Below are 23,795 nucleotides of genomic sequence, written 5' to 3' on the forward strand. Positions count from 1 at the left end.
TCCTATCGAGCCTTTTTGGCCTGTGGGACTCCGGAAGCAGCTGATGGGTACCGGCGGGCGAAGCGGCGTGCGGCTCGGGCGGTTGCTGAGGCAAAAACTCGGGTGTGGGAGGAGTTTGGAGAGGCCATGGAGAAAGACTTCCGCACGGCTTCGAGGCGATTCTGGTCCACCATCCGGCGTCTCAGGGGGGGGGAGCGGTGCAGCACCAACACTGTTTATAGTGGGGATGGTGTGCTGCTGACCTCTACTCGGAACGTTGTGGGCCGGTGGGCAGAGTACTTCGAAGACCTCCTCAATCCCACCAACATGCCTTCCACTGAGGAAGCGGAGCCTGGGGACTCTGGGTTGGGCTCTCCAATCTCTGGGGGCGAGGTCGCCGAGGTGGTTAAAAAGCTCCTCGGTGGCAGGGCCCCGGGGGTGGATGAGATCCGCCCGGAGTTCCTTAAGGCTCTGGATGTTGTAGGGTTGTGTTGGTTGACGCGACTCTGCAATATCGCATGGACATCGGGGGCAGTTCCCCTGGATTGGCAGACTGGGGTGGTGGTCCCCCTGTTCAAAAAGGGGGACCGGAGGGTGTGCTCCAATTATAGAGGGGTCACACTCTTAAGCCTCCCTGGCAAGGTCTATTCAGGGGTCCTGGAGAGGAGGGTCCGTCGGATAGTCGAACCTCGGATTCAGGAAGAGCAGTGTGGTTTTCGTCCTGGTCGTGGAACACTGGACCAGCTCTACACCCTCAGCAGGGTCCTGGAGGGTGCATGGGAGTTCGCCCAACCAGTCTACATGTGTTTTGTGGACTTGGAGAAGGCGTTCGACCGCGTCCCTCGGGGAGCCCTGTGGGGGGTTCTCCGGGAGTATGGGGCACCGGGCCCTTTGATACGGGCTGTCAGGTCCCTGTATGACCGGTGTCAGAGTCTGGTCCGCATTGCCGGCAATAAGTCGGGCTCGTTTCCGGTGAGAGTTGGACTCCGCCAGGGCTGCCCTTTGTCACCGATTCTGTTCATCACTTTCATGGACAGAATTTCTAGGCGCAGCCAAGGTGTTGAGGGGATCCGATTTGGTGGCCTTAGGATCTCATCTCTGCTTTTCGCAGACGATGTGGTCCTTTTGGCTTCATCAGATCGTGATCTGCAGCTCTCGCTGGATCGGTTCGCAGCCGAGTGTGAAGCGGCCGGGATGGGGATCAGTGCCTCCAAATCCGAGGCCATGGTCTTGAGCCGGAAAAGGGTAGAGTGCCTTCTCCGGGTCAGGGGGGGTGTCCTACCCCAAGTGGAGGAGTTTAAGTATCTCGGGATCTTGTTCACGAATGGGGGAAGAAGGGAGCGGGAGATCGACAGGCGGATTGGCGCAGCGTCTGCTGTCAAGCGGGCGCTGTACCGGTCCGTCGTGGTGAAGAGAGAGCTGAGCCAAAAAGCGAAGCTCTCGATTTACCGGTCGATCTACGTTCCCACCCTCATCTATGGTCATGAGCTTTGGGTCATGACCGAAAGAACGAGATCGCGGATACAAGCGGCCGAAATGGGTTTTCTCCGTAGGGTGGCTGGGCTCTCCCTTAGAGATAGGGTGAGAAGCTCAGTCATCCGGGAGGGACTCAGAGTAGAGCCGCTGCTCCTTCACATCGAGAGGAGCCAGTTGAGGTGGCTTGGGCATCTGGTCAGGATGCCTCCTGGACGCCTCCCTGGTGAGGTGTTCCGGGCACGTCCCACCGGGAGGAGGCCCCGGGGAAGACCCAGGACACGCTGGAGGGACTATGTCTCTCGGCTGGCCTGGGAACGCCTCGGGATTCCCCCGGAGGAGCTGGAAGAAGTGGCTGGGGAGAGGGAAGTCTGGGCCTCCCTTCTGAAGCTGCTACCCCCGCGACCCGACCTCGGATAAGCGGAAGAAGATGGATGGATGGATGGATGGATGGATGGAAATTGGAACATCCCTACATCAAGAGTTTTTCTTTTGTTAATTTTGCGTCAATATGTTTGCTAGTTAGATCTAATCTGAAAACACTGCAGGCTCAGTCCTGTAGTGTTGCCGGATACTTTGCTGGATGATAAATTGTCCCAGATGTTATTGCGATGAATGATAACGTTGTTTTGAGACCTTTTTCAGGTAACATAATGGAAGAACACATCCTCAGAGATCAATAAGCGTTAAACTCTGATGAGCATTTAACAACTGGAACTGGAGGACATTTTAAATATCCAAAATAAATAAACGAAAGAATAAATAGAGTGAATTATGAAGTCACTGTTAACCAAAGCACTAGACTGAAGACATCTGTCATCCTGTTTTCGGTAGAAAGAGAAAAAGAGACAAAAAAAGATCATGCAAATGGAAAAGACGGAGTTTGTTTTCATTTATCATGCGATTAACTGATTTATTGCTTATTGTTAACAGGTCTGTAGAGGACATGTGAATAAAGAGCTGTGGTCTGGTTGAAGAAACCGAGAGACGATAAACGACAAATCTCACACCAGCCGTCAGAGGCAAAGTTCAGAAACTTATTTCCTCATTTCTGAAGCACTAACGATAACGACACGAAAAAGAAGCTATTTAGACTTAGCCAAAGTCTTAAGTCGAATTCACTGGAGAGGAGAGAACCTCTTCAGTGGACATCATCGCACTTCACATTCACTAAGGTCCACAGGAAGTTACGCCTACCAGCTCAGAAATAAGGAGGATAAATTAAAAAAAACTAAACTTTTTTCTTTTTGAGAGAAACAGAAATGTCACCTTCAGCTAAAAACACAGAAATGAATAAACATCAGAATATCTGCTGTGAATCTGTCACTTTTGAACTTTACTTCCTCTCAGAATCAAATATTTCATAAACTTATTTAGACTAAACACAAATCCGTAGCTCTAGAGAGAATCGCCTTTCTTTTCTGCTGAAGTCCGAACCCCATGACTCCACTGTGTCGCACGGCGTCTCTCCGCCATTCAGCGTCAACGTAGCTGTGGAACCCGTTCTCCAGTCGGGAGACGTTTACCTCTCCCTCGTCACTTTCCTGCTTACACTAAAGCTAGTGAATCATCAGCGTCGCTCCCTCCCTCTTCTGTTAACTGCAGTTTTCTCGCCTGTACACTCACACATGGGGAAAAAAAAAAAAAAAAACATCCGTCGACAACCTAAGAAAGAACACCACCTATACGACGGCGAGACGTAAGTGAGGGTGGAGAAACTGCCACAGAACAGCCATATGTGGTTTCGATTTTTTTTAAATTTTTTGCATAATTGTGACGGAAGACGAATATTTGCCTCATAAACGCCGCCTTGCATCTTTCGAAAAGCATCCGTCTTTTGATCATTACGAGCCGTGTTTATGAGCAGCCGCTGCGATATGAAACACCAGCGAATGAACGGACAGTAACTCAGAGCAGAAATGATTATTAGGACAAAAATCGTTAGAAACTATCGAGCTGAACAATCTAAATCAGTGCTTGATGCTTTCCTATTAGAAGCTGTATTACTGTTTCTCGACTCAGAGGGAATTAAAAGTCAGCAATAAACAAGAACAGAATTTTTTTTTTTTTAAATCATGCAGTGTTTCTTTTTTTTTATGTTGTTAGTGACAAAGCTAAAGAATGAAAGTTGGGGTTGGGAAGTGAAAGCAGCAGAGCTTATAATGACCTGCAAAGTTTAAGAACTGATATTAAAAAAACGACTAATAAGAGTCACAGGAATGACTTGGTGTAAAGAAATTAATAAGGAACTATTAATAAACTTATGACTGATGGTACTTGATGATGATCATATTTATTCAGTGGCCTGTCATTAGGAAAAGCTTAGTTTCATGTTTGACTACTTATTTTAAAAATAACTATTTATCATTATACTAATCATCAAGATTTATTATTAACCATTAAATAACCATACAACCCCAGCTAACCATTAAAAACATATTCCTATAACCCTGATCTAAAATCATCAGCATTATTTAACCATCACCTTAATATTTTTGCAATTATTAGACAATTTCTGTCCCCTATAGTTAAACCAAACAAAACATGCTAGTTATGTGTGATTTAACATATTAGTTAGAAGCTAATTTACTATTATTTCACTAATAGGAAAGATTTTTGTGTTTCTAAAAGTGAATTTATGCTTCAAAATCCGCTACTAACCATTAGTTAACCTTTAATTAGTAGTTACTTAAAACTTTGTGGGGGAGGGAATGTGCCTCCTAAAGTGGAGTTACACAACAACTTCTCCTTTATTACCAATTAATTAATTAACCAGTGATGCATTATTATCTAAGCCTTAAAATACTTTTCTATGTTCCATAAAGTGAAGTCACTTGTAAAAATCGGTAACTTGTGATACGATATGCATAAATTGATAACTAGGAAACATTTTCACGTCCCCTTAAAGTAAAGTCGCATATCAGAAGTCGTCATTAACGTAAGCTAACAGTTTTAAGCTAACAGTTTTAAGCTAACAGTTCTAAGCTAACAGTTCTTTTATTGTTTCTTTCTTGGGCAAACATTTTTTTGGGGAAATCAGACATCGGTATCTGTTGTTAATAATTTGTTAACTATTCCTTCATCTTTCCAAACTATCGGAGAATCTTTTGTGTCCATTATTTAGGTGCTAAATGAAGTCAACTTCCACATCAAAATCTGTTATTAATGGATAATTACACATTAATTTATCATTTCCTACCTATTGGGAATCTCACTAAGTAAGAGTAGCAATACCTCAACTTATTTTTACTCACTAAAAAGTAAAAGAAAAGAATATAAAGCCATATGAAACATATATTACACACAAATAAAATAAGTAGAGAATGAAAAGAAACACTTTTCCTAACCACTTGTGTTCAATAAGCGGTTTGTTAGAACAGTAATACTTAGGTAATGTGTATATGTTAGAACAAATTATAGTACTTTCAATGACTATGTTATGGTAACAATACTTCCTCCTGACCTGCAAACGGCACAACAGAGCAGAAACGTTAGAACAAAAAGCTTGTGAACAAACACAAAGCATCACTTTAACATAACCTGAAGGTTCATGTGTGGCTCCTGCCATTTTCTTTAAAACGTGTCTGTTAAAGTCAAATGTAGCGAGTCGTAAAACTACTAAAAGTACATTTTCTCCCAAAAAAAAAAAAGTTAATCAAGTAAATGTAACTACTTACTACCCATATCTCCTTTTAAGAAACAATTCAGAGTTCCTTCAAGTGAGGAAAGGCATGGATGTCACGATATGCAGTTTTCTTGTTTTTGGGTCCCAAACGCCTCATCAAAAATCATAAAAATGAAAAGACGAATGACTTCCACAGCCACTAATGAGAAAACGAGGGCGTTTAGTCCAAAGGAAAAACGGAAGTGATTCATTGATCATCTTTGAGAATACTCAAACTGATTCACCGAACAATGACCAGAGGAAAAATGGCTTTATTAGCAGAGTAAGAAGGGGAAATTAGAGTTAACCTTTTTACTCATTTTATTTTTGTCAGTTCTCTCCTGCCAGACTTAATTGCTCGCTCTTCCTTTCTGCCACTTCACACCTCCAAAGCAATTTCCACTGCCGTGAAACGTGCTCCACGAACACAAATAGGACTAGTGGGGAGCATAGCTGCACCCAATAAAAAGCCAGCAACCCCACTGCTTCCCCCTCTCGCGGAACCCTGAGCGTCCTCCTGTTGACTGCGGCGCCTCGATGACGTCAGAGTCCACGTACATCATCCATGTAGGTGATGCTTCTGAATGAATGAGTGTCCCCTCCCATCTCCATTACTAGTACTACGGGACGACTATAAGAGCAGATCACCGGGGCAGCCCGCTGAATTTTATGAGACACCGGAAAACGGATGCGGGACTTGGACAGAAATCCGAATCAGAGCTCTTTTTATTTCTTCTTCTCCTTTTAAAATCATGAAATAACCTTCATCGTCAACGATGCGCTTAGACAGAACGCGATTCGTCTTTTATTTTGTTTGCATTTTTTGAATAAAAGATTTTTTTTTTTTTTAGAGGAGGTCGGGTTATTTAAAGAGTTTGATCGAGTCGTAAACCATTAAAACCTCCGTTGGACCGGTGAAGTTTTTTTGTTTTTTTTAAAAAAAAAAAAAAAGGTAAGGTATGTTTTGTTCTACTTGCCTATTTCATTATTATTATTATCTGTATTTAATTATGCGTACAATACAGGCGTCACCCGAGTCTTGCACGACGAGAATACTTCAAATAACGCGTCACGCGTTTTTAGTGAAATCACCTGAATTGCCCTGTGCGTCTCACTCCGCGGATGTACGGTAGATTACAGCGGCTGGAAGTTGCTGCAGTGTGAGTCACTTTGGCGCACATGGGCAGTGACAACTGTGGAGAGGGGGAGAGGGAAAAAAAAAAAAAAAAGGAGAGTGACTTGTGGGGTGTAGGCTACGCTGCTCACATGTTAACCAGGCCGCGCGTCCGCAGATAATAAGATAGCGAATCACGACATGCGTAGGGCCGGGTGGGCGGTAGGGTCATTTCAGAGTTTTAACCACGTCGGTCTGCGCGGGACGTCCTAGTTCCATTCTTTCCCCGCGCGGCCAAAACCCGCTGTACTAAGCAACGGATGTGATTGGATGACCCAGTTTCTAAGGAACGAACCTGCATCACTAAGACGCCACATAAAGTGATCATTTCTCAAGCGGAGCCTCTTTTTTTTCTTCTTCTTCTTATTTTTCCTCCTTTTCATGTTCAAATGACACAGTGACGCGCTGTTGAGGCGAAGTCAATTTTGCGTCATTCCTGCGCACATGCGGGCAGCTTCCAATCAACCCGCAGCAAAGCGTTAAAGAGACACGGGCTACAGCCGCCTGTGTGCGTGTATAACCTGCATTGCGTTGCGTCTCTATGTGCCGGGGGAGAGAGGAGGGAGGAGGAGGGGGGAGGCCTAGTGCCTGCTGATGATGGGAGGAAAAAAAAAAAAAAAAAACTCCCGAAGGTAACTCCTGGAAGAGGGGAGGTGGGTTGATGTGATCAGAATCACAACGAGCTTCGGTCAATAAGCGTTTTTAAATGTTAAATATCCACCTGCGCCCCGGGGGGAGGAGCGGAGGGGAAACACGCCGTGTTGAGGCGGGACATGCGGGGGCCGGAGCGGCGGCGTGAGGCAAACAGACGATCAGCGTGTCGCTGTCCGCGGTGCTGGAAGTGAGCGAAAGCCTGGATTTAGACTGTACGGAAAAACAATATGACACTGCAGGTCGCTAATAGTACAAAAAAGACGTCATTAGATGACTTGTCTCCAGTGTTTAGTGGTTTTTTTTTAAACATTTTACTCAAATTGTACAATCATCTTTAAACATGCTGCCACGCATGTCGCTCTCCTTTATAAGTTTCCGGGTTGTTTGACAATGCAGCAGAGACGCTGCAAACTGCCCGACATTTGCCTCACGGAAAGCACATGTTCGCCTTATCCAGTATTTACGGTCACGTCCTCACCGTTTCGTAAGGTTGTAGTTTCCGGTCGCCAGCCGAGCCGCTTTGACAGACGACGTTATTCACTAGAATCGTGTAAGAGGGTACGGTAAGAAAACCGACGTCTGCCAACAGGAAATGGCCCATTGTTGCTTTCATTTCTTTAAAAAAAAAAAAAAAAAAAAGTCATAGGCATTTTGTTCCTTCCTACTTTCATTTTTCGTATCTGTAAATAAACTCTCACCTTAATGCTTTCCATCGTCATCTAATTTGTAGTTCTGGTCGTTTCGTACCCAAAACTACCCAAATCGACGTTGACAGACGTCAATTTATACCCGCAAAGGCTACGTTTAGAAACACCAAGGACTTAAATTCATTTTCTATGGTCTATTTAAAGTCTACTCTAAGAGACAACTTGCCCAAAAGGGATTAGAACAAAAATATACAGAAATTGGGTGAAACGCAGATATTTAAAGAAACTTCTGTACATTTAAATTGTTTGAGATTTTAGGATTTTGTTTTGATAATTTATGAACATTACAAAGAAAACCCAACTGATGCACAATGAGTTTCAGTGTGTAGGTTCAAAATGATTTGTTGCACAGAATGGAAAGGGTAAAGGTCAAAGGGTAACATGGAGCCCCTGAGATTCCATTTTATTACTCTCTAAAGTTTGGTATTACAAAAACTGAACCTTCAAAGGATAAAGTTTAATTACCAACACAAATGAACTGATATGGGAACAGTTAAAGCACATAGACATGCAATGAAAGCAGGAAGTGACTCAACAGCAAAAAGTGTAGGTAGATGATGGAGGCAGAGTGTTGACCAGGCCGTCTCCAGCAGCACGGATGATGTTCATGCATCGTTTCTAAACTGGTTATAATTGCAAACTTATACATTTAATCATCATAAGCAAGTTAAAGTGGGTGAAAACCTCTGACGACCAATTTCCACTTCAACCTTCCTTCTCTGGTCAGTTTTATGTTCGCATGAAAAAACAAACAAACTTCCCTCTTTGAGCCACTTTTCTCTTTTTCTTTTTTTTGTCTTCTAGCACACAGACAGATCTGTCAAATTGAGCGCCCGGGCGACCTGCGATGTCCTGACGTCACCTTCACAGATACCCAGCCGGGCTTGCATAAGCGCCCAGCATCGGCCCCGTCCCCCTGTGTTCCTGTCTGGGGCCCCGTCTTGCGGCTGACTCATCCATAACCGGCATGGAAATCGATACGACAAACACGACAACAAGTGGGCTATGTAACTGTCCTGCCTGGCCGTGCGTATGACAAGCCTTAGGGCCTCTGCCAATGGTGTGTGTGTGTGTGTGTGTGTGTGTATGTGCTGCTCTGAGCATCGTGTCACTCGGTGGTTTTGTTTAAGTCAAAGCTGTTTTGCACTTTACACCTTTGATTTGTTTGTGTGGCACCGTTATTATATTAAAATAAAATAATAATAATAATAATAATAAAACAATGTTGGACCTTTTGCACTTCCCCCTCTTTGCATGCCACCGGCTCCCTCCAAGCCCAATCTGAACCCACTTTGCCTCAAGTCAGAGCATCAATACCTTGGCTCTAGACTGCTTACTGCCAAACCTGACCAGAAGTACAGTAACAGTCTACAGTCATGGCTACTGACGCCTGGCGAACCTCTGCACGGCGAGTGTGACTCTGATGAGCTGCGCGAAGCACCGAGGCTGCACGCAAACACACACACACACACACACACACACACACACACACACACAGAAACACACACCCCAACACGCGCAAACGTGTCGACGTCAGCGGTTACCACAGCCAACCCTCCTCTTCCCTCCTGCTGTCTCCATGGCAACCGTGGCATTAGATTGTTACTGTAGCAACAGCACCACTGGTAACAGTCTACAGCCATGGTCGCTAGGGGGCAATACACACACCTAAAACCAGATTATTGGCGACGCGGAGGAAAAGACTGCATGTTTTTACTTTCAGGGAGTCAAAGTGGGATTATGTAATGCATTTGACGAACTAAAGAGTCTGAGCGGCAGTCGGGTGAATTCAGAGTGAGATTATCTTGATGTTTGAAGTAGATTCATGTGGCTGACAGCTGCTGCTGATTCCACTATTTTACCTGGTTTCTTTGAATATGTGCAAATTGGAATGAGATTATTTTCTCTCTAAATAAAGAATTATTCACAAGCCCCTGAGAACTGATGTTTTCTTTGTGTGTCCCCCCCTCCCCCCAGTGATTTTAATACATTTTTCTTTTTGGCCACAGTGTAAAATGACGTGTCGATTATTCTGATATAGCAACGTTTTTGGTCGCGGCCTCGTCAGTGAAATGACTTTTGTTTCTGCGAGCTCCGGCGAATTCAAGCAGGACACAGACTCTTTATGCCAAGTTGAACAAAAGCGCCTGATTATAATCAGCTGAAATTTTAAAACCAGTGATTGACGTGGTGATGAAAAAATGAATAATAATAAAAAAAAGATTGCAGTCTTTGCAATCCTTCAGCAGACATTGGCTGCAGATGATTAGGACGTCCTCATAACGTGTGGAAGAGTGAACTCTTAACATTAGAGTTCATGCTGTTTGAAGTTAAACAGATGAGGAAGTATAGGAAAAAAGTTCATAAATTATTTAATAATGTTCGACTCTGTGCTAGAATGTTTTATTTATTGTCTAGACGTACTTTGAAACAAAAAACTAGAAGCAAATTCTCTTAGATGTTCTGTCTGTGAATGAGGTTGAAAAGTAAATTTATGAAAATCAATTCACAAAACTGTTGAAAAATGTCTAAATACGATTCAAACCGTCCAGTTTTTAAGGGGATTGTTCTGATAAATAGTAAAATGGTAAATGGACTGAACTTATATAGCGACTCTAGTAACTTTAAAACAATCACTATCTGACTTTGAGAAGTGTGTGTGTGTGGGGTGTGTGTGGGTGTGTGAGAAAGGATTTTTCTATGGGAAGAAATGTTCAATGTTATTTGTCTGGACGTTAAAGAAGTCACCATCATGAACACGGATAAGTTTACATTTGCACACAATGCTGATTTTCTTGTACAATGATAAAAGACGATATTCTGACAACAAAACGGATGGAAGATTTTTTCCAAAAGGTTTTTTTTTGTTTCATTGAAAGTACAAAGGCCAAACATTAAAAACATGAAGATGGGGCGTGTTTTATCTTTTGCAGGTCTGCAATTACACTTAGCACAAATCAATACACGTGCAAATGTTTAATGTTATGAAAATAATTGTAAGATTAAACAGTCTGATTATGTCATCTGTTATCTGTCAAATCCTGTTTATGTCTTTCTGGAGTTACTTTATGGTTATTCATTTTGGATTAAGTATTTTTTGCTTTTGGCCTAAAGATTCCCCTTTAAGTAAAAAAAAAAAAAATCTGTGTATTGTCTTTGACTAAGCAGCATACGGTATGTGGTTAATAGAAACTTTAGACATTGGTTAGCAGCTTAGCCATTTAACAATTTAGTTATTTTCTATGAAAAAGAACTGAACTGATCTTTTATTATAACTGAGCTGCTATGAAAAAAATAGTTTAGTTTAAAATCCTTTAATGCCTAAAGAATTTAAACTCCCCAAAAATAATTTTACATGCAAATGTCCTATTTAATAGCAATCCGAGACTGAACAACAGAGGTCAATCTCTATGTTCGGATAAAAAAAATAAGAAAAAAACAAACTTAAAATATGAGGATATAAATATCATATTGATTGACGGTAAGGTAATCTCAGTGCATGTAAACTTCTGAAAAAGAAAAAGTTTTAATAAAAATTTCTCCCTGAATAAAGGGATAAAGAAAGAGATAAAATATTACAAGAATAATATTTCTTGTAATATTATATACTGACTCTCGTGAGACTACGACTTCATTCTCATAATTTTATTTTTTAAATTATTTTCTAAGCGTGGCCCCTAATTCTAGTGCTCATCAAACAAAATACATTTAGAAATCATAAGAAAGCTAATTCAGGAAACAATTAGTCTGATCTAAAGTCAGAGAATGAGAGAGGAAAAAAACTGTTGCTTTCATACACTTTATGTTGAATCTGGTTTTTAAGGTTTCAACATTTCTCCTGCAGCCTCACAAGTCAAATAGCAGCACTGTGGAGTAAAAAGGTGAAAGCCTTTAATCTTGTCAGTTTCACTCGGTGTCAGGACACGACATGTTGAAAAAGATGCCGACTTCTGTGACAGGCTTGTGTTCTGGTGGCACTTTGGCCGGATAATCTGGGACAGGCTGAGCTCCTACGCAGAATTAGTCATCTCTGTACAACACTTTTTTTCTTTTCACTAAAGACTCTCATTCAACCTTCTAGCAACCTTCCACCCCACTGCTGTTTGGCCATCCAGGCTTCTTCTTCTTCTCTCCCACACACACACACGCCGTCAGCAGCCTCTACTCATGATTATTGTTCAAATCTTCACATGGAGGCTGTAGAATTAGATCGGTTTGAGATAAACGCAACAGGCTGTTTGGCTAAACTTGAATATAAAAGCTAAACAATTACAGCTCAGTTTATCTTTGAACAGATTTTTTTCCCCTCGGTTTATTCTGCACAGAAAAAAAAGGGGCCTGCAGTGGATGTGTGCTATCCTCTCCAGAAAATCGTCTCAGAAATGCACAAATCACAGAAAGAAAAAAAGCGGCGACTTCTCTTACTGCGGCTCTTCATCTGAAATTGAAATTGCACCTGCTGAGCCACGTCAGACTTCCACTATCACAGCGACGGCACATTCAAAGAACAGAGGTTCTCCGCTGTGAAACAAACATGTGGAGCTTTTCTTTTCTCCTCCACATCTTTTCCTCCAAGCTCCTGAGCCACGCGCGGCGTTCTGACAGACAAGAGAACAGACCGCTTTAAACAAATCGCTTTCTGTAATCCAGAAAATGACAGGAGCAAAAAAAAAAAAAGAAATTGAAGAAAATACATGAGGAATACGGCCTCTAAAGACAAGGTTGAAAGAAGACGCTTTATTTATTATGTATAATGTAATATTCAAGAAAGGTCTCTGCTAATATATCTGTATGTGTTTTATATTTTCTTTTTTTAAGATTTGAAAAAACAGACAAAAACTTGAACCTGTCTTGATGAATGAGCGTTAATTGCTGATTCATTTTGTATTTTCAGTACACGGATGCCACATAATTCTATTTTAAAAAATATAATAAATAAATGATCTCAAACAAAAGGCTGGTATTTTGCAATTACTTCTCAAAGGGGTTAAAATCACGCTGCCTGATGGGCAGAGGGCTGCTGACCACCTGGGGTCAGCGAGAGACGGCGGTGACTCAGCTTTCCCTGAGTCAGACACAAACAACTGAACGCACCGGGAGCGACGGCGTGATTTTCCCTCCTACAGGTAAAAAAGTCATGTGAAGGCAAGCCACGTCAAATGTACACAGGTGCCAATTATGAATTTATATAAATATGGGTTCATTTCCATCAACTCCTTTTGTTCTGGGAACGAACTGAATTGCCATTTTGTTTCAGACTGGCAATCATTCAGAAGCTCACGGTGAAGGTGAACTTGTGACCTGCGGTGTGCAACACCTGGGGCTTTTTTCTTCTTCTTTTTACTCCACATCAAAACTGACAAACTCTCAAGAGTTGAAAAGAGTGAAATGACAGATCCAAGTTGTTAAACGGTGAAGTTCGGAGTCGAGTTCCTCTGATGTGCAGGAGCAGGGAAACAAGTAAGCGATGGAAACCGACTATGTGTGAGAAGAACGTCCACGCCGCCTCGTCTCTCCGCAGGGAGAAGTCTGCAAATAAGGCAGGCAAACAGTGACACTCAGTGGTCACTCAATTACTGACGCGGCGAGATGTTTAGATGACAGATGGATCACAGCGATGTGGGAAGGGAACTCGAATAACAAAGGATAAAAATCCACATTATAGAGGGCATGACATAATGTCCTGAAGGACAACATTACACGACCCTTTCCATATCTTCGTTATCCATGTTCCAATTGTTGGAGTTGGTGATTGCAAAACATGTATTTATGAATGTTATGCAGCACATAAACCCTGGGTCTGAGTCGCAGTGGTTACACTTTCTAAATATTAGACGTCACAAAAAACAAACAGCTCAGTCCTTGAATGTGCAAAGTTGGTAGAGAAGACAAACATATAAAGAAAAGAATTGTATCTTTAATTGCGATGAAAGGGGCGTCTTCAAAGATTCTCTTAAACAATACAAACAAAAATATGAATTACATTTGATAAACTTTCCAAGTATGCTAAGCCTTTTTCTTGGTCTGTCACATGAAATTCCAATGAACAACATAAAAATTTGTGGCTGTAATGTTACCAACTGTAAAAACGTTACAGGTTATAAATACCTTTCCAAGGTGCAGAACTTCTACTTTTCCACCTGAGGGATACTGAGAATCGCTCACACATCATGGAAGATTACACTGCTGGTATAATTTTGTTGGTATTTTTGGCTGTTAACTACCTGAATTGTGTTTTACATCTGCGGCAAACCGAAGGTCAGTGTTTCCTAAAAGCAAAATGAAACAAAGACTTATCTAAGAAATAAAGATCAGTTTCTTTCTCCTCAAATGATCTATTGCCTAAAGACATTAGAAACAGTTAAGTGGATAATTTAAATGAAAGTTTTAAACTTATTTAAGGACATTTAAAAGATTCATTCTTACATGCCTCAGCAGACTACTCCTTTACTCCTGAGCCTGTGTGGCCAGTATGATCAAAGTTATGTAACAAACTCTTAAAGGTCACCAGCAATGATTTTCCAGACATCACCTTTACTCACTGAGATTTCTCCAAAATCCATAAATCTTTATATATGATTTGGATTGTTAAAACTCTGTCATTTGCAGTCTAATGTTAAGATTTTTTTTTTTTCAAATGACTGGCAACAGATTAGATTTAGTAAGAATTTTAGTGAATCTTGATTTCACTAAAATCCTTTCAAATGATTAATTGAGTTACTATTAATTGTGGTTTAATGGTTTGTTAGACTGAACTGAGGTTCAATATTTCAACCAATCACATCCATTTAGTGTTGTAGTTTGGCCTCCGTGCAGCAGAGGGCACCGCTGGTCATCCTGAAGTGGAGTCAGCTGACACAGAAATTAAAAAAGGTGGCAGCTATCCCAGAACAGGAAAGAAATACTGAGCACACAGGTTCCGGTGTGAGATGTATTGGAGAATTAAAGTGATCACAAATAATATTTCTAACAGAAGCAAAATGCATTTTATGCGGTTCGGTTTTGAAATGGAAAACTGAATCGCATTTTTTTGAGTCAGCCGACTCAAATATTTTTTAAAAATATAACGATGTGCTTATTTTTTTAAGTTCACAATAAGACAAATGTATTCAATTATGTAATGGAAAGACTGTCGACCCTCTTGATATGTCAGAAAACTCAGGTTTTTATGAAAATGGCTGCTTATTAACGCTGCCCTAAGCGAACTCGTTCTTGATCAACAGAACAACTGTGGACAGATCCTTCACCACCACAAGAACTTCAGCGAGCACTGAAGTCATCTTGTGGATGGAAAGGTCTTCAGAAGAAATGTTAAAATCATTAAGAGAGAAATAAAAATAACCTGCGAATAATACAGGAGGAATTTTTGCCTTTCAAAACCTGCCGGCCATCTCTGTGTAAAGCACAAACATTAAAACTTTGTCTTTAGAGGACCAGACAATGTAAAATTTGTTTTTTTTGCTCAGTGTTTATCGGTGTATCCAGGCCATCCTTAACCTGGCCATTACCCTTCCTGTGCAAGTAACACCAAGATGATAAAAAACATTTGAAAAGTTTGGAAGCACATTAAAATATTCAATACTGTACTGGTTATAGCTCTGAGAACAGGTACAGAAACCTTACGGTTCCACTTGTACACTAAGGACATGGCAACAAATATTCTTAAATATTTATCTGAACGTTTCTTGGCATATATGTCACACATTTACTTATCAAGCTGCAGCATAAGCACAAAACGATGCAGTTATTTCTTCAATAAACACTATTAAGATAAAAGTGAAATTGCCAAACTTACCTAAAAAAGTGCTCAGAGTAGAATGAAGATCTGGGAGACAGCCGGAAGCTGTTGATCCATAATTGATTAGACGTTGGTATTTCAATCATTAGAATTCGACCATAAAACAAAATTGATTTAAAGACAAGTTTTCAACATTGGGTAATTGGCTAGAAATGGATGATTGATGTTTGATCCACCATCAGTCATCGACCTTAACGGGAAAAAATAAAATAAAAATCAACCTTTGTGATCATAACTCAACATTGAATGAACATCTTTTGCTATCTGGGTCGTTAGCTGATCGATAAGCTCAATCAACTTTAGATCAACTCATTAACTAATCACTTGGATCCCTAATAAAAGGTTTTCAAACTGTTTTACAGTATAGTGTGAAATGACAAGTTGAACATGATCCTAAAACAAAGTCTCGGTGCTCTGTGAGAAGTTCAAAGCCTGGAATTTTGCTTTGTGAGTCTAACTCTGCTTTAGACTCCTCCACAGCTTCATCCTGAGTCTGCAGGGTGTGTTCCTCGTCTTTCATGATGCTTTTTGTTCTCTAATAAACATCTGAGGCCTTCACAGCACAGCTGGATTCAATTAGACACAGACGGGACACATTTGCAGCTAGAAGCTTGGGTTCTTTGAATAAATCATATACATTTTATACAGATAAACTTTATTTATCAGATTTATATTTGTAAGACCCTTTAAAACAAAATGTGAAGAAGCTCAAGGGCAATAACTAATTTTATAATGAACTATGAGCAAAACATATTAAATCTGATATTTCTAAGTGTCACATGATGAAACAACGTGAGGAACAGATGCATCCAACAATTACATTCTGGCAGATTTTCACTCTTGGTGTTTAAAATCGCTGTGGGACGAGGGAAATGAAAAACTAATAACTCTAAACTGTTTCATTTTTTTTTTTGCTCATGAACAAATCCACCTAAAAAAATGTGCTGAAAGCAGCTAGAAGTTGTACAAATTCAAAATGTTTACAAAAGTAAAATAAGTAAACTTGACCTTTAAATGACACGTTTGTTTCACAAAAGTTATATTTAGAAATCAGTTTATATTTTATTGATTTCGACTTCAGATTAAAAGCAGCACACTTTATATGGGGGAGGAAAGAGGATTTATTAAAAAAAAAACAAACTCTCACTCCTTTTTCCTGACAGAATATGCTAAAAAATAAATAAAACATCAGCTAAGAGACAGAAAAAAAAATAAGAGAGAGAGAGACAGAGAGAGAGAGAGCACTCTGCTGGTCAATAATTTATTCCTGACCCCTCCACTGAGGATCACAGAGTCTGCGATGGGGAGTACAAAGCGCTTTAAAATATCCGCCACTAGCAGGGGGAGGAGGGGAGACTGCGCATCATGAGAAATATTGATAACTGGCGGGAGAATTGCATCACGCTGACTTTTTGTTGCCGAGGAGAACAGATGATGAATATGACAAGAGAAGCCTGCTAGTAGCTGTAGCCGCATAAACCCCAAAAGACAACTCTATACACCTGAGACAGAAGCCAGTGATGTGAGGGAAGTTTCACAACTTCTTCCTCCGAGGCCGCAGCCGGCTACTGTCAATCAGTTACTGCTGCAGCGAAAACAGCAATATAGTGGGGTTGTTTTTTTTCTTTTCATTTTCTTCTTTTTTTTATTTATTTATTTATCGACAGGGTCCAACATTAATAAATAATGAGGATGGAGAGCAGTCGTGACTAGCTCCGGCTCACATCTAGGAACTCGCAGGACTTGGCTTCGTAAACAAGCGCGCCGCGTTTTAGAACAACCTCACAGGGTTCGATATCCGATTAATTGTTCTGAAAATGGGAGAGGGCAAAGCGAGCCAGACAACGTTGATATTTTTCCGCCCGTACGTCCGCAGAAGTGCCTCCCCACTAAAAAACAAACAAACAAACAAACAAAACCCCCCGTCTGAGTGGCTTGGGAAATGTCAGGCAAATTGCAGCGCTTTCTGACAAAACGGGCCGCGTTTGACTGAAGACGCCCACGTCAACAGGCTTTCCATACCGCGCCGCTCAAGGTCGGCTCCCGGTTCTTTCTCTCCGTCACAAATGTCTGTGCTGAAGAAAAGGTGAGGAGGAGGAGGAGTGGGGGCTGCAGTGCAGGTAGATTTAAAGCAAATAAACACCTCCATTATGAGAAAGAACTCCTCACATTAAAAAGAAAAAGGCATACAGTCAAAATGTGAGTTTGTTTGATCTGCTGGGATGTGATTAGGGATTAGATCTTGCTGCTAATCCTGCTAATGAGGATAAAAACTCTTCTCTCTTTGCTTTTCGTCAGGTCCGCTCCACCTCCCCGTCCTCTCCTCCCTCCCCTCTGACCTCTTTCTCTCGGTAAAAAGAGGCAGGCATGAGATGAATCACAGACAGCAGCGGTCACGAGGCTGTTGCTCCCTCTTCACATCTGCAGGGGGCGCCCCGACTCCGCTCGCACGTCTTGGCGGGAAGGGCTGGCTCGGTGCCTTGTTTCTGCAGGCAGGCGGTGGGACAGCATTAACACTTGGAACAGTGACAGTACCTACCTCAGACAGATTAGTGGGAATATTAGGCATTATGGCTACTGTGGGGTAGATTAACAGAGCTGCGTTCCAATTGAATTTTAACAGCGGAAAAACGTAGAAACTACATGAAGGTCAAGGTTAAAACCACACCGTTAGGGGATGTTTTCTCCTGCTGGCGTTGTGCCGCCGCTGGGCCACTGGGTGTCAGTGCGGCAACATCAAATTTAGCCCCAACATCCATCTTTACCATCTTGTTTGACTATTTATTTATTTATTTATTTTTTCCTTCTGTTATCTCCGAGCCGTGCTCACCTGGGCGTGTCTCCGAGCGGGCCGAGCCGGCTGGTTTTCAGGGTGGTTGGGTGCCCACGGCCCCAAGCTCTGATTGGAATAGAAGTCCATGGGATACACTTCCTTCCAGCCTACTTCCTGCAGAGCAACAGCCGCCTGAGGAGAAGTTGGAACAAAATAAAACCCTCAAAGAAGCGTCCTCAGTCTCTCGTTTCCAACCACACTTTGCAGAACAACGAGAAGACGCCACAGACTGAGCATCCAGGAGGGACGGGGACTGTTGATATGAAGCTGGGGTAATACGTAGAGTTGTCGAGTTATCTCCATGCAGCTGCGCCGTGTGACATAACAGCTGTTAGAGGAGAACAATCGCACGAGCAGGACTGCAACTCAACACGCTGGCAGTGCAGACCGGCTCCATATGGACGAGAAGTGACAGTGAATATTGATTATGAATGCAGGAAAGAGCAGCTCAGAGGCTGAACACATGAATAAACATGCAGAACACACGTTTTAATGTTCCACTCGTTACTTCGTCCAAATTGATTGCGGTGAGTTGTGTAAAACTCATTCACGCCGTTTTTCTGAGATTGCAATAAACGCAAATGGGATGGATTTGGTTCGGATTTTGTGTGATGAGTCAAAATGACATGAATTATTATTATTGTGAAGTTTTTGTTTTTTTGGTTTTTTTACAAGTACAAATGTTAAAAAAAATTGGCTCCCCCTTGTATTCAGCTCCTCAGAGTTGATTCTATATAGAACTAAAAGATTAAAACTTTACATTTTGGGGGGTTTGTCTTTGCCAGATTTGCATATGTAGCAGGGATGCAAACAATTAATTGAATTACGATTTAACTGTCAATGAATGGTTTACTAGATTAAAATTAGTTCTATTTGATTAAACAGTGATATCTGTTTATATCAGTAGTCTGCAACCTGCAGCTGGCTCTTTGGACCTTCCACCTTGGCTCTTATTAACATTGGCTAAAAATTTTGAAGAACTAACTGATGTTTTTGCATATAAATATGACATACGGAGGGTCTTTTTATTTTTTTTTCCTAAAATATTTGCGTAGCATTTCTAGAGAGAATCATGTATGTGATAAGACTTCCTGCTATCTTAAGAGACTAGGGGTTTTTTGGTGTGGTTTCTGGAACTGACGATCTGACAGGATCATTTCTGACCCCCTCTTTCCCTGCTGTCCAACTCTGACATTTACTGGGCTAAGACCACACAAGTGGTATATGAACAGTGTTTTGATACTTTGGCTTAAGGATAATCTATGTGTGGCCACATAGAATATCAAGGCCAAATATCTAAGGTTAGTTTTCAAAGTAATGCAATCTTTTTTGTAGTTAAACATATTCTATCAATTTGCCCCACCTGTAAATATCTATTCAACATAAACCAAAGTAGATGCAGGGTTTTAAAATAAATAGGAGTCTTGAAAGATTATTCTATTAGCAGAACAAATGTGACAAATATCAGCATTCCCTTCATTTCCTTCTTCACCTTTCCTCTCCCTCTGCACCAACAGTCTCTCATTTACTCCACCTATTAGCCGCTGCTCTCCTTCTTTCCCTCTTTCACACCGAGATCTTCCTCTCAGTGGAAGCTAGCATCCCTCACTAATCCCTGCTCTGACAGAAAAGCCAAGTGTGTATTATTGACTATAAATATAACATGAGAAGCACTGAAAAATAAATGCTGTGTAGTCCCCCTCCCACCACCACACACCCTTCACCCTCCCCGTCTCATTCCTCTTCATCTTCATCCTAAACGCCACAGCGTCAGTTTACCCGGTACGCTCGTGGTTATGAGACGAGGCTGAGTTGAGTCCCATCACAACCGTTCAGATACAAATTATTTCGACGCGCAGACAAATGGCTGCCAGGGAGAGCGATAGCCGGAAGAATACAAAGGGAATTTAAGGAAAGAGATTAGCGCTTAGCTCATTACAACGGGGGGCGAGTTTCAGATTTTCCTCTGCGCAATTATAAAGGGGAGGAGAAAAAAAACACCCAAAACAATCCCTTTCTTCTTTTTCTATTTTTTTTTATGGAAATGCTATTCTCATTCTAGATGGCTTTGCTCTCAAGTGGAAGTGCTTCAATCAGGTGCATAGTTGCAATTAAACAGAAACTATTTCTATTCAAGAGAGCAATTTCCCCTACAGTAATTTCGCAAAGAAATCAGTGGCCCATCCATGAGAGAAATCCTGATACAAAGGGGTAGTTAGACGCTAAACAATGCCAAAAAAAAAAAAACAACACAAAAGTGTTGTCATTTGGTTGTTTGCCAGCTGCAGCAAACTAACGCTCTCTCCGATGTCCGATTGTTCTTTCTTCCTCCTCTTTTTCTAAAAAAAAAAACAAAAAAACAAGACAGCTGCATGAGGGGTGGGACTGTTTATCCCCAGGACCAGCAGGGGGGGCTAGTCCTCTATTCGTAGCGTTTTCACATGTCGTGCTTCATGGTGTGGCGAGGATGGAGTGAGAGTGACACTCCATCTCGAGCATCAACAGCCCTTGTTGAGAGCCACATAAATTCACTGCCCTTTTCTCCTGTACTTTGATAAAAAGCCTCAAGATGCCAGTCTGTAAAAGGCTCTCTGCGCTGTTAGGAAGGCCTGTGTGTGTGTGTGTGTGTGTGTGTGTGTGTTTTCTTGAGGGGTGGGGGAAACGGTGACTGGCAGAAAGGAGTTTACCTCATACGGAGACAGCAGGGGTTTGGAGAAGGCTGTTCCCCAGTCGATGGAGAGGCGTGGGCAGGCGATCTGGACCCACCTGTAGCAATACAACAACAATAAAGAAAAGGCAGATCAGTGAGCATTCATGAGTGCAACAGGGGAAACATTTGATTTGATTTGTTGGTTTATTTTGGACATGAAAGCCAACAAAAACAACAGGATACATGTTTATAGCTGCAGTGTGATATTTTATAAAGAATGTTTCTTACATATTTGTTGAAACTGTCATCATGTTGTGACAGTATGTTATGAGACAGATAATCTGTGAAAAGATTGACCTCCTCCACCAAAAAACAACCAATCAGAACCAAGAGGAGGGTCTTAGTGCTGTCAATCAACCTCATGTACTTTGCTACATTGTACTAATGGTGGAGAAACAACTTATTTTTACAGGAAAACCATTTATCTGCCATCAATGGTGCCTACGCTAACAAACACTAGCATTCACAAGAGGCTATCCTAGCAATAGCATCGCAGAGAATGAGAACTTCCTGGAAGGAGCTTGCGTATTACTTTACGCAAATATTGTGGTCTTTGATAATTAATCAGGTCAGGAAATTTTTATATTTTTTATTTTAAAGATAGTGAGTTTTGTATAATATTTTAAGTTAGCATTATTAAAGGGACAGTATAATGCAAAGTCTGCAGAAGACATGTTCTAGTGTTATTCCCTCATCAAAAATAAACTTCATCTGAGTACCAGCTAATTTTCAGTAAAATGCTGGTAAAAAATGTTGCTAAGGGGTTAATAGAGTGATGTAGTGATGACTTCCTGAAGGTGGAGCTTCAGAAAGAGCAGGAGTTTCTTAAAGAGACAGAGGCCCAATTTCAAGGCGTTAAATAAATACTGAAAAATACTTATTTCTTTCAAGCTGCATTGTTGCGAGTGCAGTGGGGATCGTACCACCAACACACTGATTGCTGGGCAAACTCCTACCACTGTCACCCTAATTTGAGCATTTTCAGAACAACCAAAGGTAACAGTTACTTGATTGTGCTACAAAATGGAACAATATGCCTAGAAAATACATACCGTCCCTTTAATTAGTTTTCTTTTTTGTATATCTTGTTGTGCATCATGTGTTTGTTCTTTTTTTGTCTATGTGGACCATGAGTCTGTTGAAATAAAGCAATCAATCACTCTTATGGCTCTGTTTTTGTGGTATTGTTAGTGATTTAGTTGTACATTTACAAGTGTTATCCTATGTGATGAAACCTGAGACAGAAAGTTGCTATTAGAAAGGCAGGGCACATCTGCGACTGCACGTTGCATGTGAATTAGTGATGTAGAGGGGAAAGCCTCCCTCCACCTGAAAACCAGCATCTGTTGGTGCTGATGTGTAGCACTTCTTAAGATGGTTGGACTGCAATAAGCAGGAATGAGAAGGTAAAGAAAGCATGCAGTGGTCTAGTCCTGACTGACTGCGGGAAGCATCAACATAAAAACAAAACAAAAAAGAAGAAAAAAAAGAGGATAGCATGGGTGAATAGAGAGGAGGAGGGAAAAAATGCTGCGAAAGAAAAGAGGGAGAGGTTAGGTGAGTGTGAATAAAAAAGCTACAAGAGCTGGTCTCCACGGAGGTAGCCTACATAGCTCGCAGACAGGGTGGTGGGGCTGTTTCAGAGAGATGGGGAAGGGGTGGGCAAAAAAAACAGCAAAAGAGAGAAGGAGAGAGAGGAGGAGGAGAGAGATATGCAGTGATAGAAGAAAGACCAAAACAGGAGGAGTGGTCAAAGAGGCAAAGACAAGAAGGAGCGAGAGACATGGGGGGAGTAAGAAGATTGTCAGGGAGGAAAGTGTTTACTCTGGAAAATTCATGAGAGGAAGGAGAAGGAGAGTGTGGATGTAAACAGCTGCAGGGAGGAGTGAACAATGGGGAAAATGAAGACGGAAAGCAGCTGGGGGTACAAGGGTTAAGTTTCACAGATCAATGCTATCCACAGCTCCATCTCTGCCGAGGCAGCGTGTCTTACTTTGTCCCTAATCCTTATCACACGGCTCCGCAGGAAATACGAGCATATATGGATTTACCTGCTGCACGGGGGAAGGAGAAAAAAAACAAAAAAACAAAAACACTACACATAGGTTAATTTCAACTACAACATACCAGCCTGAGAGATGGGAGAAAAAGGATTTGAGGCAACGAAGAGAAAAAAATTTATATAGAAAACAGAATTTGCTCATGTGAACCTTACTGCGGCAAATCCCAGCCTCTTTTGTTCGTTCCTTGTTTTCCCAACTTTCACACAGTTTCTCAGCTGCAGAGCAGACTGCGCCACACTCAGGCTCAGCCTTCCGTCTCGGAAATATTTCCACACCTCCTAGGCAAAATGTGATTTTCAAATTATGTAGATTCTTCTCTCGTGGCTCCCCAAAAATTCGCATTCGTCTTTCTGATTCCGAAGTCGACCGAGTCAGAGACGACTGCACCAAACATCAGCCTAATAACACATGGGTCTGCTGAGTTTGGGCCAAGAGTGAAATGGAAAGCACGGCCTTTAAGTCCGGTAGCTGCTTTAATTACAACCCTGTGAATGTTGTAAATCCTGTGACCCAGGGGCATAAGAGAAAATTTTTTAGATTTAGTTATACATTAAATAATCTGCCAGAGAACAAGTACGCTGTCATCAATATTAAGGAATTATTGACCTAAAACAAGTTCCTACATCTTGCTACAAAGGTTACTTGTGAGTTTTCTTTTTGTCGTATTTCAAGTGTATTGAGATATTTGCACTAAAAGTAGAAAATAGAATTACTTGGTATTTCTTTGTGCTTTTCTTGCG

The 23,795-nt window shown here is 41.5% G+C and overlaps 1 protein-coding gene and 1 long non-coding RNA gene across 2 annotated transcripts in view; one reads left to right on the forward strand and one right to left on the reverse strand.

The window, feature by feature from the left end:
- The first annotated feature begins 5,230 nt into the window (after positions 1 to 5,230).
- LOC114133321 (uncharacterized) lies at positions 5,231 to 10,674 on the forward strand. The gene is made up of 2 exons (XR_003593160.1): positions 5,231 to 6,068; positions 8,456 to 10,674. It is a non-coding gene; the product is annotated as an uncharacterized LOC114133321 (long non-coding RNA).
- A 2,301-nt stretch (positions 10,675 to 12,975) lies between these two features.
- Positions 12,976 to 23,795, reverse strand: part of dph1 (diphthamide biosynthesis 1) — a 76,695-nt gene continuing 65,875 nt past the window's right edge. The window contains exons 10-13 of the mRNA XM_027999126.1: positions 20,970 to 21,048; positions 18,280 to 18,414; positions 13,760 to 17,935; positions 12,976 to 13,180 (exon numbers count right to left, since the gene is read on the reverse strand). Coding sequence (XP_027854927.1) covers positions 17,843 to 17,935; positions 18,280 to 18,414; positions 20,970 to 21,048 — 307 coding nt within the window. The 3' untranslated portion in view covers positions 12,976 to 13,180; positions 13,760 to 17,842. The remainder of the gene's footprint in view (positions 13,181 to 13,759; positions 17,936 to 18,279; positions 18,415 to 20,969; positions 21,049 to 23,795) is intronic.

Source organism: Xiphophorus couchianus, chromosome 18, assembly GCF_001444195.1.
Source record: "Xiphophorus couchianus chromosome 18, X_couchianus-1.0, whole genome shotgun sequence".
NCBI classification, from domain to species: Eukaryota; Metazoa; Chordata; class Actinopteri; order Cyprinodontiformes; family Poeciliidae; genus Xiphophorus; species Xiphophorus couchianus.